Source organism: Taurulus bubalis (assembly GCF_910589615.1).
Source record: "Taurulus bubalis genome assembly, chromosome: 15".
NCBI classification, from domain to species: Eukaryota; Metazoa; Chordata; class Actinopteri; order Perciformes; family Cottidae; genus Taurulus; species Taurulus bubalis.
In genome coordinates, this window is record NC_136603.1 from 1,511,732 (window position 1) to 1,527,297 (window position 15,566).

At 41.7% G+C, this 15,566-nt stretch overlaps 2 protein-coding genes across 6 annotated transcripts; both read left to right on the forward strand.

Moving 5' to 3' along the window:
* Positions 1–856: 856 nt before the first annotated feature.
* On the forward strand, positions 857–8,093 carry LOC306748259 (ras association domain-containing protein 7-like). 5 transcript variants are annotated; one of them, XM_079231406.1, is made up of 5 exons: positions 857–1,594; positions 3,504–4,034; positions 4,110–4,378; positions 7,354–7,531; positions 7,801–7,937. In XM_079231406.1, exons 1-4 carry the CDS (start codon positions 1,492–1,494, stop codon positions 7,501–7,503), a joined length of 1,053 nt encoding a protein of 350 aa, XP_079087532.1. In that variant the 5' UTR covers positions 857–1,491; the 3' UTR covers positions 7,504–7,531; positions 7,801–7,937. The 5 variants fall into 5 exon arrangements, with proteins under 5 accessions (XP_079087532.1, XP_079087531.1, XP_079087533.1 ...); XM_079231405.1 differs by having other exon boundaries at positions 7,354–7,516; positions 7,801–7,917; XM_079231407.1 differs by having other exon boundaries at positions 7,354–7,399; positions 7,801–7,917.
* A 4,024-nt stretch (positions 8,094–12,117) lies between these two features.
* LOC306748016 (retinal cone rhodopsin-sensitive cGMP 3',5'-cyclic phosphodiesterase subunit gamma-like) lies at positions 12,118–12,519 on the forward strand (the record flags this gene model as incomplete). Its single annotated transcript, XM_079231127.1, has 3 exons — positions 12,118–12,230; positions 12,323–12,357; positions 12,443–12,519. 3 exons carry the CDS (start codon positions 12,118–12,120, stop codon positions 12,517–12,519), a joined length of 225 nt encoding a protein of 74 aa, XP_079087253.1.
* Between the last annotated feature and the right edge of the window lie 3,047 nt (positions 12,520–15,566).

Below are 15,566 nucleotides of genomic sequence, written 5' to 3' on the forward strand. Positions count from 1 at the left end.
TCACCGTCTGCTGTGTGCTGGTGGTGAATGTTCACCGTCTGCTGTGTGCTGGTGGTGAGGAACAGTCTGCTGTGTGCTGGTGGTGTATGTTCACAGTCTGCTGTGTGCTGGTGGTGAGGAACAGTCTGCTGTGTGCTGGTGGTGTATGTTCACCGTCTGCTGTGTGCTGGTGGTGAGGAACAGTGCTTGGTCTCCACGGTTTAAAAGTGCTCTGGACGTTTCTGACGAGTCGGCTTCTTTCAAACCGGCTGTTGATTGTTTCACTAACGTTTGTGTTTGGTGTCGTCTTTAAATGTTACTTTTCCTCCTCGTGAAAATGATTTATTAACTTTAACTTTAATGCATCATGCTCCTTTTACATCGCAGTGTAATTATAGTTATAAGCACTATAATTATAATAACAATAATCATAACACATCATAAGTAGAGTTATAACTTATAATTCAGATCACATTCTACTATAATCTCTCCAGTCAGAAGATATGATCATCATATTATAACACATTATTTATAATACATTCTAAAAAGAAAAAAGTAAGTAATATGCTTCATAATGAAGTGTGATGATACTATAATAGTGCAGATAAACAGATTATTTGATTATTTGACAGATTAATTGAACACTTTGAACTGAACTTGGTCACTTTATCATTCACCTGTTGCAATATTACGTGCAATACGTTTAAGTACTTTTCTATTCAGTCTATATATTAATATTCTTCTCTACTGTTTATACTGTTTGTTTATACTCTTTATTTATATTTATATTACTTGTTCTATTTCATTATGCGTTTATTCACTTGTGAGCACTGCTGCTGTGGTCCGGCACTAATAAAGGATTATCTTTTCTCTTATCTTATCTATAACGTATTTTTGCGGTTTAAAGTGTATTACTGTGCGTCATACAAAGTGTTCCCAAAATGTTTGCAACTTTCAATATCTCAATATATATAACACAAGTTAAATTAGATTAAAGATGAGTCGGTAAAAGTTTAGATGCACCAATAATTCTCCTTGAACTACTGAATGTAACTAATACAGAAATACAAACAGCATATTTTAAGAGATGTGCATTAATTGTTTTGGTTATTATTGTTTGTTATTATTTTATTGTGTGTTTGTTTTCTCAAAATTAATATACTTTTAATAATAATATGAATTAACCGTCTCCAATTTCCATAATGATATGTCATACTGCCGACGTCTACACAGATTGTTCAAAAGCTCTCATGTGAATAAGGGTCATGTGACCATTTAGCCCCTCCTCTTTGTGCCGTGATTCACCTTTTCATCACAAATGAAAATTTCTGGCTTCTCAATGTTTTTTGTTGTGTATTTTGGAAATTGCTTTTCATTGGTTTTAATAGTTTTTCTTCTTCTTGGTTTTCAGTTGCATTTACTGATTCATTTTTGAAGTCCCGCTGACGACGGTTACAGGTGCAGTTTCCTGACCCGTCCCCCGCAGGTCGCCGGCGGTGCTGCAGGTGAGCGATGGAGCTGAAGGTGTGGGTGGAGGGCGTGGCCAGAGTGGTGTGCGGCCTATCGCTGAACACTTCCTGCCAGGACGTGGTCATCGCTCTGGCACAGTCACTTGGTGAGTCTCTCAAATTTCATTCAGCTCGGGCTCATTTCTTTGTTTATTTACATGTTTAGTAATACATTTTTTTAATTTTTCTATTATTAATTTACTTTTAGGACACTTTGCATGTTTTTCTCACAAGATTGACGAGAAAACTTCAGAGCAAATTAAATCTACGACATAAGCTTTCCTAACAATATAACATGTACATATATGAAAAATGGTATATATATATATATATATATATATATATATATATATATATATATATATATATATATATATATATATATATATATATATAAGCAATAAGGTACGAGAGGCAGTACTGTGTCGTGCAATAATGTACTGTTCAAGGGAGTTGTTAGGCCCGACGCCCAGCGGAGGTCCGGCAAACCCTTGAACCAAACGTTGTGTATCACATTTCAGCAACAGAGAAAATAGTCCCGATTTTGTGGTCCAACCCTTTTCATTCCTCATCTCATTTTAGGGAGGAAGTAACACGTTGTGTTGTCGTTCGTTATGCTAGTGTGGGGGATGCTACGTGAGCTTGTTAGCTGTTCCGTTTGAGCTAACGTTGCTGTTAGCGAAGAGCCCCGTTGCAATACTGTGAACACTCAAGCAATACACCTGTAAGTTAAGGAAACCAACGTCTGAGTCGTTACTGCGGACGTTACAATATCAAAGTTTACACCAACATGTTTTAACTGTCAAGCTTGAAATGACAACTAACGGTCGCGCAATTTAAATCTACCTGTTATTTTAAGTGCCACTGATATGGAACGCTCTAAATGTAAACAGAACGATCACAAAACGACAAACTTTTTTTTTTACGCTCCGTCTCAGACTTCCGTGTCCTGTGCTCTTCGTGTAGCCCCCACCTTTATAAAAACACGTCCCAGAGCGAGAGGGAAGGCTTCTGCAAATGTAAAGATCCAGCATGCCTCACTGAGAGAAGGCTTTCCCATAGAAAAAGTGATTTTTAAATTTTTTAACCGAACGATACAATTTTTTTTACAAAAGCTTTGTTTTCCTGCAGATTCCGATTATTTAGGTCATAATCTTTCTAAAAAGGTGTTTTATTAGTATGTGGGATGTTGGTAAGGGTCTGAACCATGGAGGTGGGACAAGTCGGCGACCGCTCCAAAAGACATGTTTGATCAAAATATGGTATAAAAGTTATTTTTTTTTTAAATATACACATTTAAGAAATTATATAAAATAATACAAGTAATAGAACTTAATGGGGACGCAGGGAACAAAAGTACAGAAAGAGAAACGACCCACTTATGGGCCTGTTGGTGTTAAAAAGGCTTTAAGTGTCTTGCTCAAGGACGCAACAACTAGGACTAGCGGAGCCGGGGCTCGAACCCCCGATCCTTTGATTGAAAGACTGCTGTGTGTATCCCGCACAAATTAAAATAGTTCTTGCTGTCATGTGGTGGCTTCCGGAAAAGAGGAACCAAATGCTGATGCAGCGTGCAAAGTAAATAAACGTATTTCTCAAAAAATAAAACAGGACAGGTTTCCAAAAGACTGAATCAAAAAACTATCAGAGGAACAAACAGGACTCAGGCGTACGGACCACAACTTAAACAAATGATCCCCCAATGGGGCAGGAGACAAACGGGGTTTAAATACACAGGGAAGGTGCAGGTGATTAGACACAAGAGGAAACAATCAGGGACAGGGCAGACAATCAGCAGACAATCATAGGGGCAGGAAGTGCAGGGAAACAGAGGACACAAGAGACACAGACTTCAAAATAAAACAGGAAACAAGAAAGACTCAAACCATGACACTTGCAGCAACGCAATATCATCAATCATCCTACAAAACTCTGGCTTGCACTATGCTCCCCCTCTCCATCCAGCGGTGTGTGGCTTGTTAAATGTTCTTCTTCGTGTATCTGCGCTGTCCGCAGGTCAGACGGGTCGTTACATTCTCCTCTTGAAGCTGCGAGGGAAGGAGAGGCAGCTCGGGGCGGACGACTGTCCTCTCCAGCATCTGTCTCAGCTGGGTCAGCTGGCCGCGGAGGTCCGCTTCGTCCTGCGGAGGACCGGTCCCAGCACCCACGGCGACGGGGAAGACACGCCAGAGCCGCACAGGGCTCTCTCCAGTCCGGGTTCCTCAGCACGCCCCAAGAGGACTAAACCAAACCGGGCCTGGTCTCCGTCGCCCAGGGCCTCCCCCGTCCCGCTGCTGGAGCCTCTCAACTCCCCCAAGGAGGAGGCGTTCAGGCAGATTCTGCTGCAGCAGAGGAGGCTGCAGGAGCTGGAGGTCCAGCTCCTGTCCCTGGAGAGAGAGACCGAGGCGTGGGAGCGGGAGAGCTCATCCGACCACGTTCCTGGTCCGGCTCTGGTCGCCGAGGGGGAACCGGAGGAACCGGAGCATCGACATCAGTGGGTGGAAGAGCTACGGGAAGAGTTACGGGAAGAGACGGACAGAGAACGAGGTTTGTGTTCAAACTGGTTCAAGTTCTTCCCGAGACATTTCTAAAAACTAGATGCGTAACCACCGTCACCAACAGATCTGCACAGACGGCTGCACCAGCTCCAGTCGTCGATGGACGACCACGGGCTTCAAACCCAGGAGCTCCGGGGCCGCGCGGCGCACCTGGAGCAGGACTTGCAGCTCGGAGCCCACAGACGGAGCTCTCGGGCGGAGGCCCGGCAGCCGGAGGAGGCGCTGAGGCCTCTGGAGCAGGAGCTGCAGCACCGCCGGCAGCAGGGAGAAGACCTGGAGGCGGCGCTGTCGGGGACGCAGAGGGATCTACAGAGGAAGGAGGAGAAGCTGCAGGTACACAGTCGCAAGCACAATTCATGACGGGGACGTTTTCAGACCTAAACAGTGGATTCAGCTCATGGAGGCGAATACACTGTGTTCACACAGCATTCATAACCTCATTTATATAACTTTACTCTTTCATTCCTACATATATTCAGAGGGTTTATGCAGAGGGGTTTGTTCATTCATAAACTCAGTTATACACATTGTTTTCATAAAAACATGGGGGAACTGGATTTCTTCATGTCTGTTGACAGTATTTTCTGATTTATTTAAAAAAACAAATCTAAAATTCCCTCAGTAAAAACATTTGTCAACATTTGTCAACAAAATTAAACAATCATTTAGATTTTTCCAACATTCATAATTAGCACATTCTCAATAGGATCTTGCCTCATTTACATATTGAAACATAATATTTCAGAGAACTTGTAATACAAAATATAACTGAATGTCAGTGATCAACTGGGGAAGTCTCATATCTGTTAGTTAGCACATGTTAATAGTTTTTGGACAACAATAGAGCTCATGGGCATAAAATGCTGTTTTTGAGCTTTGGATACACTCATTGTTTTTGGTCCTTTCGTGTAATTTGTTGACTATTAGTTCTTCAGTGACGGTTTGTTTCCAGCACTGAGGACATGGAGAGGAGATGGGAGGGTTTAACCTTTTGGAAACCACCTTTTTTTCGGCCCTTTTTTGCATATCCAAACTAAAAAGGGTGTATCTCTGCAACCACTAGGGCTATTTGAATACTTGTGGTTATAATAAAAGCTACACATGTGAGATGTAGTTCAGATGTGTAAATATCAGTCTATATGTTACTGATTAAGAGTAAATAAGGTTTCAGATCCGCCTATAAAAAAATCTCTTTCAGGATAATTATTTCTTTGAAATGATGCAGCTGTAAGGTCCAACTCTAACCCAGATCGTAGCTCAATATGTGAACATTCTCTAACCCAAATTATAGCTCAATATGTGAACATTCTCTAACCCAAATCATAACTCAATATGTGAACATTCTCTAACCCAAATCATAGCTCAATATGTGAACATTCTCTAACCCAAATCGTAGCTCAATATGTGAACATTCTCTAACCCAAATCATAGCTCAATATGTGAACATTCTCTAACCCAAATCATAGCTCAATATGTGAACATTCTCTAACCCAAATCATAGCTCAATATGTGAACATTCTCTAACCCAAATCATAGCTCAATATGTGAACATTCTCTAACCCAAATCATAGCTCAATATGTGAACATTCTCTAACCCAAATCATAGCTCAATATGTGAACATTCTCTAACCCAAATCATAGCTCAATATGTGAACATTCTCTAACCCAAATCATAGTACAATATGTGAACATTCTCTAACCCAAATCATAGCACAATATGTGAACATTCTCTAACCCAAATCATAACTCAATATGTGAACATTCTCTAACCCAAATCATAGATCAATATGTGAACATTCTCTCTGCAAAGGTTGACTTTGATAAAGTGAAGCAGAACAAAGTTAGAGAGGGTTTAGAACAGAGAACATTCAGCAGAGGACTCATTTGGGCCCATTGGGACGATTGGAATGCTATTTGAATTTTTTCATGTACCAAACCATATATTTCACGTGTATATTACTTATGGTGTTCAATTCATAAAAATACAGCAATTTGGGGCTTTTTTTTTCATAAAACAAGCTATGATTTACAGTTTTATATAATAATATTTATAATTTTAATAAATAATATAATAATTTTATATGGTGCTCATGCGTGTGTTTAACATGCTGCTCATGCATGTGTTTAACATGCTGCTCATGCGTGTATTATGCTGCTCATGCGTGTGTTTAACATGCTGCTCATGCATGTGTTTAACATGCTGCTCATGCATGTGTTTAACATGCTGCTCATGCATGTGTTATGCTGCTCATGCATGTGTTATGCTGCTCATGCGTGTGTTATGCTGCTCATGCATGTGTTATGCTGCTCATGCGTGTGTTATGCTGCTCATGCATGTGTTATGCTGCTCATGCGTGTGTTATGCTGCTCATGCATGTGTTATGCTGCTCATGCATGTGTTTAACATGCTGCTCATGCATGTGTTTAACATGCTGCTCATGCGTGTGTTATGCTGCTCATGCATGTGTTATGCTGCTCATGCATGTGTTATGCTGCTCATGCATGTGTTATGCTGCTCATGCATGTGTTATGCTGCTCATGCATGTGTTATGCTGCTCATGCGTGTGTTTAACATGCTGCTCATGCATGTGTTTAACATGCTGCTCATGCATGTGTTATGCTGCTCATGCATGTGTTTAACATGCTGCTCATGCATGTGTTATGCTGCTCATGCATGTGTTTAACATGCTGCTCATGCATGTGTTATGCTGCTCATGCATGTGTTATGCTGCTCATGCATGTATTATGCTGCTCATGCATGTGTTATGCTGCTCATGCATGTGTTTAACATGCTGCTCATGCATGTGTTTAACATGCTGCTCATGCGTGTGTTTAACATGCTGCTCATGCGTGTGTTTAACATGCTGCTCATGCGTGTGTTTAACATGCTGCTCATGCATGTGTTTAACATGCTGCTCATGCATGTGTTATGCTGCTCATGCATGTGTTTAACATGCTGCTCATGCATGTGTTATGCTGCTCATGCATGTGTTATGCTGCTCATGCATGTGTTTAACATGCTGCTCATGCATGTGTTATGCTGCTCATGCATGTGCTATGCTGCTCATGCATGTGTTTAACATGCTGCTCATGCATGTGTTTAACATGCTGCTCATGCATGTGTTTAACATGCTGCTCATGCGTGTGTTTAACATGCTGCTCATGCATGTGTTTAACATGCTGCTCATGCGTGTGTTTAACATGCTGCTCATGCGTGTGTTTAACATGCTGCTCATGCGTGTGTTTAACATGCTGCTCATGCATGTGTTTAACATGCTGCTCATGCATGTGTTCCCTGCACCCTGCAGGGCAGACGGGAGGTGCTGGAGGAGCTGAATAAGGAGCTGAGACAGTGTAAGCTGCAGCACTTTATCCTGCAGACCGGCGCTCCAGCCGCAGACCAGATAAACCTGCCCGGCACTGAAGGTTACCTCAGCAATGCTGGTTTAATGGAGTAGCAGCCGAGTGAGCGTACGTCATGAGACGGTGTGAAGTGATTATGACCAGCTGCAGAAGGAAAAGAAGTGTGAAAGTTGTCCTGTGTAGGAGTCAAAGGAAAAGCACTGACGCCGGAAATAGAGGAGTTTAGTTCCACTGAAAACCTTTTGGCCGTTTTCAGTTCAGATAAAGAAGAAAGAATTAAAGAAAGAAAGAATTAAAGAAAGAAAGACAAATCTCATGTAGCTTATGTAATTAATGATGAATGATTAAACGAACGGCCATGTCTGACACTCACTTTTCTGTTTCCACCGCAGGACGTCCCGAACTGGAAGTGCGTGTGTGTGTGTGTGTGTGTGTGTGTGTGTGTGTGTGTGTGTGTGTGTGTGTGTGCGTGTGTGCGTGTGTGTGTGCGTGTGTGCGTGTGTGTGTGTATGTGTGCGTGTGCGTGTGTATGTGTGTGTGTGTATGTGTGTGATAAGCCAACATTAAATGTGATTGTCTATGAAATGAATTCAAATTACTTTGAATGCCACTGATTATAAATGAAGAGTTGTATTTTAGTATAATATTTCGTACTTGAACTTGTCACATAAAGTATTTTTTATTATTTATTTTTCTCGTCTGTTATTTGTCAGTCGGGTCAATTCAGGCTCTCATGAGGCAGTTTATCTTCGCTCCACCAGAGGGCGCCAACAGCTTCGTCCGTGATGAGATCTTACACGTTTCGCCCAACCTGAGCAGCTGCAGCTTTTAGTGCATTACCTTACAGAGAACACACACTCACACACACACACACACACACACGCGCACACACACACACACACACACACACACACACACACACACACACACACACACACACAGGTTCATGGAGACTAGACCTTCAGAAGCACTTAACACTCTTTTCATACTCAAATACTCGTTTTGACCAACAATTAAAAATCTAAAAACATCTAAAGTACAAGAAAAAAAAATTGATAATCCTCACAATATTTGTCATTTTAACATCTGAAATGACTTAAATGCTGAGTGGTTGCCAGGTCCCTTCCTGTCACTGACTAGTGGATCAGTTTCACCGCAGGCCGTTTTCAGAGCCTCTGATTTATTGATTGCTGTCGGGATGCAGACAGAATTTAAACAAATATAGCAACAACATATTCTAAAATATATTTCCTACACTAGCTTTTATTGTTTGGTTTACAAAATGTCAGAAAATAATTAAAAAATATACATTTTCTAAAGTTTGCCATCTTCAAAATGTTTTTTATCCCAAGAAACGATACAAAACCCCAAGATATTATTTGTATTATCACATAAGACACAGAAAAGCATACGCTTCAGTCCTTTCTTTAACCGCGGTACAATAATAATAATATGAATAATATGAATAACTTAGGAACATAATCTTTGGGAACCTTGATTAAGTGCCATCGCCGTCTGTCTCCCATAACGACGCGATAAAGGCAACACAGCATCTTCTGAGCTCTGACTGAGCGACCATGAGGCGCTTTAACCTGATGAAGACCTGATGAAGAGGAGGAGACACGTCATTGTTCACGCTAACCTCCTGAAGAAAAGATTCATTTATCTTCATGGATCAAACTCCACATGAAGACGGACGTTTGATCCTTCTGAGGATCACTGAACGCGTTTTACTATCAGGCGTCATCCTTGTTTTAAAGTAGTCTGTCATTTATTATGTTTATTGTTTTTATTATATTTTATTTTATTGTTGTATTATATGTCTATGTTTATTCATTTTATTATATTACATTTGTCTTCTACGTGTATGTTTATTTGTATGCACCTTTCATTACATTACATTTCATTTAGCTGACGCTTTTATCCAAAGCGACTTACAAAAAGTGCATTTCCTCCATGAGGACAAACTCAGAACAACAGGAATCAAGAAAGTACAATTTCAATGAAGTTAAACTACAAAGTGCTGTCAGTAAGTGCCGTCTAAGTGCTACTAAACTGCTACTACGGCGCTACCTTCCTTATTCAAGGTGTAGTCGAAAAAGATGTGTTTTTAGTTTGCGACAGAAAATGTAGAGACTTTCTGCTGTCCTTTCACTGAGTCACATCCCTGGTATGTTCAACGTACCTGACAATAAACACCTCTGATCCTGATCCTGATCCTGATCTGGATCCTGATCCTGATCCTGATCCTGATCCTGTCCAACAGAGATGCATGTTGGGCTGTCGGTCGTCAGAAGCAGACTGCTGCACGGTGCTGGGACACGGACCTGACCTCACCCCAAAGCCTCGGACGTTCCACTCCGTTGCAGTCGGTGTCGCCGGGTTGAAGATTACATCAGCTCCTCATAACGCAGGTCGACAAGTGTCACCAATCTAAACGCTTTCCACCTCCCTCCAAGCACACTGCTCTCTCATGTTGTTGTCCTCTGTTCACTGGCCCCACACTGGGAAATAACCATTTTAATTATTAAGCTTATTTAGGAGAAGCAAACAAATCTCAACAATGATTCTTTAAAGTGAATTGTGTGTTGTATCTCTATGTAGTCGTCACCCATCTGTCACGCTTCTTTCTGTGTTTTGTGTCTCTTTGTAGTTGTTGTGTGTCTCTTTGTAGTTGTTGTGTGTCTCTTTGTAGTTGTTGTGTGTCTCTTTGTAGTTGTTGTGTGTCTCTTTGTAGTTGTTGTGTGTCTCTTTGTAGTTGTTGTGTGTCTCTTTGTAGTTGCTCTGTGACTCTTTGGGGTGTCTTTACAGTCTTTACAGTCTTTTTATATTCGTGTTGTGTGTCTGTCATTATCTTTAGGACTCACCCTGGTTGCTACGTGTCTTTCTTTAATTGTGTCGGTGGAGGCCAGGGCTGAACTTCACTGGATAAGCTGGACACTCCCACAGACAGAAAAGGCAGCTCCCTTCCTCATTGATGAAGGAGCGATATTAGTTATATTAGTTTTATAAGGAGAGAGTTCTTCCAGATCTCCAGGATCCATCCTTTACATCATCATGACTTCCTGTACGCGGCGATATAGATTTTGCCGGCAAGAAATAATTATTTAGAGAGCTTCTCGAGCCGCGGACATTGATCACCACAGACGCAGCTGATCGTCTCAGACACAGACTGTCAGCCGCTGCATGCCGCTGTTCTTAAGTTCATTTAGCTCTTAAGAAACTTATGGATGTGTTAAAGCATCATAATTATATGACAGTGTTATTAGTACACCGTACATATCATTATTGTAGAACATGATTAAGGTGATCGTGATGAGAATACAGAGAATCACACACAATTTATTTTCACTGCTTCAATTGATTGAATTTCTGATTATGAATAATACATACATACTGATCCGCCCATACACATATTCAAACTCATATACACATATATAGTACATGATTCATACGTGCATACAGTACATATATCCTCATAAGTATATATTTATTCGTAAATATAATCTGATTGATTTGGGTGATGAAACACTTCAAATTAGCCGATACATTTTCTCAGCACTGACGCATTTAACTTGTCTGATATATTTGGACGCTTATGTCTCTCAGAGGGGGCGGAGTTAAAGCTGCGTTCACGGCAACAATGTTGCAAAAACGTTGGAATATTCTCAACGCGTTTGCTGTGAATGACTACGGTACTGACTTCCTCATATGCCTTCATGATCATCTCCTGCTTCTCAGTAGAGAAATAAAAAGAGGTTCCTCTGAGTTTATTGTCCATCGTACTGTTAGAACATGGTGGTGTCAGTGCTCCATTATTATCCTTCTGAAGAGGAGCGGCGCATTTATCCAGATGACTGACGTCTGGCTAGAATTAACGAGACGTTTCAGCGCGGATCAGCCGTGAAGAAACCCAGATAACCTGATGTCAATCATCTCCTAATTTAAGCTGGAGATTAGGACATTTGCTTGACTTTGTTTAGCCAGGTGCGAGAAATAGGGCCCTGTTCAGTAATCCATTAATGACAGTAGGCTGATCTCATTGCTTGAAATCTAACCTTTTATCCGATCTAAGCCCATCACATCTGATCTAACCTGTGCTATCACAATACATCCAGAAAGTACAGGACGTCCAGTTTATAAATGCTGGTTTTTCTAAATGAATCATTCTTAAAAAACAAATGTACAATCTCATTGAGATATATAAGCAACACTTATACAATATGTCAACTCTCTTCATGTCTCTTTTTTCTCTATTATTTACCACTTTATCTGTTATGTTATTGCACACTTATCCTTAGCTTCACGATGACCCTCAATGCTTCATGTCTGTCAAACAGTACATGTCACACCACAGGTACGGGCTGTTCCCATGCTCATTAGATTATCCCTCTCAACTCCATTAACAGCTTTGTGTCCGACCCCAGCAGGTATATAAACACTGACCCCGAGGAGGAGCGCTCAGAGAGACGGAGAGACTGCAAAAAGAAAGAGAACCTCCTCTTTGTTTTGCATTTCTTTCACCACTCAGCTCTTCCAGACAGCTTCACTTCGCCGATCCGTCGCCCAGAAACCCAACGCACAGGTGAGGCTCTAAGGCGACACATCGTCGTGCTTTTAGTCTCTGTGTGGAGCAATTTGATGAAGTTCAACACATGTCAATAATGTCATATTGTCTTCAATACATTGCTCTGTTGTTTTTAACAGAAATGAACGCAGCAGCAGCAGCAGTGCCCGGAGGCGCCAAAGCCGCTCCACCCCAGTTCAAGAAGAAGGAGAGCAGGCAGTTCAAGAGCAAGGCTCCCAAAGCCGGACAGAAGGGGTGAGTCCGGAACAGGAAAAGAGAACACAACACCGCTGCAAAGGGTTCATCAGGACTGTCGGGTAACGGGGTCTGTGTCCTTTTCCCGTCAGATTCGATGATGTCCCGGGGATGGATGGCCTTGGAGGTAACTATCGATCAAAGCAATCCCTGATGAGCAACGAGTAGTCCCTAAAGGTGAGATCCATTGACTTTGGGTTCCTCTCCCGCAGATGCTGAGGTCGTGTGCCCCTGGGAGGCGTTCGGGGACATGGAGCTGAGCGATCTGGCCCAGTTTGGCCTCGTCTAGAAACACATGGAAACGGTTTATTCCTGGTGGCTGCAATCCAGCAGCTCTTCTTTCATTTGTGAGCTCTCGTCATGAGTCCTTGGGCGTGGAGACGATCCTGAATGGGAACCATCTCAGGACGACTGACGGAGGATAAGTAGAGGAAGAAGCTCTTGGACAGCAGCCCCCAAGAATGACTCTTCCTCCATCCTGGGCCCGACACCTCGGCACCCGCAGGTGTTAGCATCTCTCTGAGCTGTCTCTCAGTCTCTCTCTCTCTACATGTATCTCTCTGATCACATCTGAATGACACTTCAGGGTGTCTCCTTTGTGGCCTTGTTGTCCCGTGCAGCCCAGAGCTTGTGTAAAAGTGTAACACACTGTACCGCTGCTTGGGTTTGGTTAAAGGGATGACGGGGGACCAACCTGGGGGTCAATACATCTTTCCTGAAGTCCATGTAATCTATCTATCTATCTATCTATCTATCTATCTATCTATCTATCTATCTATCTATCTATCTATCTATCTATCTATCTATCTATCTATATATATATATATATATCTGTCTATCTCTGTAGTATACTGTGGTGTTAACGCTGTATATCCTAAAATAAAGTATTTTAGTCACATTATTCTGGTTTGTCTCTCCATCCTGATTTTTAATATCCCTCTTTTTTTGTCTTATCACAACCATTTAATGGGCAGTAAAACTCTCACAGCAAAAGGTATTTTCATGTGTATTGAAAATAAGGACCATCTGTAGTAACACAGCCATCATTTCACTGACCAGATTTCTGTAATCCTCTGTGCGAACAGCGTCATCAGTAAAATCCACCAGCAAGGTAGCTATTTGGTTGTAGGCAGCAGCCAGAAGTTTCTAGTAGCTTTGTGCCCCACTGACCAATCACAGCGCATGTTAATTGTCACGCTGGGCCGCTGACCAATCATACACATCCACGCCATTTTGCAAGCCCTGCACGTCAAACAATCCGCCCAGCTTGTCAAACTAAAGATCTGATTTGTTGAAGTCCATGCCAATCAACCACAGCGTCCTCTCTGTACTTTAATCTGCTAAGGTTTAAACTGCTTTGCTCCCATAGAGACACAGGAGAGAAACAATCTGATTGGATGAAAGCTTCTCCTTCAAACCAGCTGCAGCCGGCATCAGCTGATGCAGGCTGAAGGCAGAGCAACAGAGGAAGACAGGAGCTGTGCAATGTGAAAATAAGCTAATAGGGAAAACTAATTATAATACATGTAGTGTACTTGTGAAAAACCATTACATTATCAAATAGCTATAACTTTTTGATTCTGTTTAGGCCAGCAGAGAAGATTTACAGGCCCTAACGGCCACCACTGATGTTCAATCACAACCATGACTGAAGCCCCTTTGCAGTCTTCTGACCCCTCATAGTGCTTTATGTCAACACTACAGACCGAAGGAGCGAGGATTGAACCGTCAATCTTCCAATTAGTGGTCACTACCTGCTAAAGGGCAAAACACAGCTGGCAGGACCCTTCTTTGATACGCCCTGATTGGTTGTTTCAGTTGAATACTGTGGTGTAAAGACAACGCTCGTGGAGAAAGGAAACACTAGATAGTTTGTCTTTGGGACCTTCGGTTGTCTGAAGTTTTTGATGCTGTTCACATCGATGTATTTTTACCAAACCTCAGAGTCTCACTTGTTCAGTGGCACACTTCAGATTGTATATTTGGCGGTCATGAAAATGTGATTTGGTTCAGTCGTCGACCGATATTTACATGTGTCATTCGGCGGAGATCTCTAGTGGCTGTAGCAGTAATTCATTTAGTAGTTCATCACGTAATCCAGACGTACATCGGGGAAGAAAGGTCCATAGCTTAGCAGATCATTGTATTTTTTTAGGTAAAAAACTTCCGGGTACAAAAACTTGAAGCAAGGCTTAAAAAGATTTTAAGTCATGAAGAAACTAAATGTATGCAGTCTCAATCTGTATATGTCTGTGTTATTTAATGCGGTCGTTCATAATGCCCCTCCTCAGGGTGGGTCTATTCTCAGAGAGCATTATGGGTAAGCCGGTTCAGCTCAGCAGGAACGTGTTTGTTGTCACAGCTTTTACATGTCGACACATTATGTAAGTTACATATGTATGTTGTAACGTTACATTATCACATTGTTGCATTATCACGTTACGTTGTTACATTAAGTTGCTCTGTTGCGTTGCTACGTAACGTTGTTACATTAAGTTGCTCTGTTGCGTTGCTACGTAACGTTGTTACATTAAGTTGCTCTGTTGCGTTGCTGCGTAACGTTGTTACACTAAGTTGCTCTGTTGCGTTGCTACGTAACGTTGTTACATTAAGTTGCTCTGTTGCGCTGCAACGTTACATTGCTACATTAAGTTGCTCTGTTGCGTTGCTACGTTACGTTGTTACATTAAAATTCAGCCAGATCGTTTTTTCCACCGTAGAGTTCTAAGATTTAACACATTTTTTTAAATGCGCTTGACACTTATTCTTTACAGGCTTTAGACATTATTAGGTGAACTGTGTGTTCCTTTATGTACACAGTGAGTCATTTTGGAACCTTGGATGTTGTTTAGTATTATGTAATCTCCAAATTGTAGTCAGTGTAGTCATTTTTATTTTGTTTATATATATCATATATCAGTGGGCTGAGACCTAATGACCTCAAGGTGAAGATCACTCAGTTGTCCTGTGTTTCAGATTGTACTTTGTTCACATTCCATACCAGAGCTCTCAGACGGGTGGAATAAAAACTAAAATAAAACATTTAAAATGAGCTTTTTGCACTTTACAGGCATTCATACTATTTATTGAAAAAGGAATATAAACAGATTTACATTTCTCCTCCTCCTCCTCCACCCCCTCCTCTTCCTCCTCCTCCTCTGGGACTAAAGATCAAGTGATTAACGAGTCAATCCTATTAGCATCTGGCTGCTGGAGCCGTGCTGCTCAGTGTGGTTTCAGTGGGCGAGCAGACGGTTCAGACTGTTCAGACACAACTTTCCCTCCGACGATCAGCTGTTTTTATTTCTTGCGTTGCGTCGCCCGTCAGCAGGAGCC

Bases quoted from the DNA above. Each gene is read 5' to 3' on its own strand.
- LOC306748259 (XM_079231404.1), top strand. From the start codon at position 1,492: ATGGAGCTGAAGGTGTGGGTGGAGGGCGTGGCCAGAGTGGTGTGCGGC. The intron at 1,595-3,503 runs GTGAGTCTCTCA...CGCTGTCCGCAG, and splicing joins CGCTCTGGCACAGTCACTTG to GTCAGACGGGTCGTTACATT. The intron at 4,379-7,800 runs GTACACAGTCGC...TTTCCACCGCAG, and splicing joins GGAAGGAGGAGAAGCTGCAG to GACGTCCCGAACTGGAAGTG.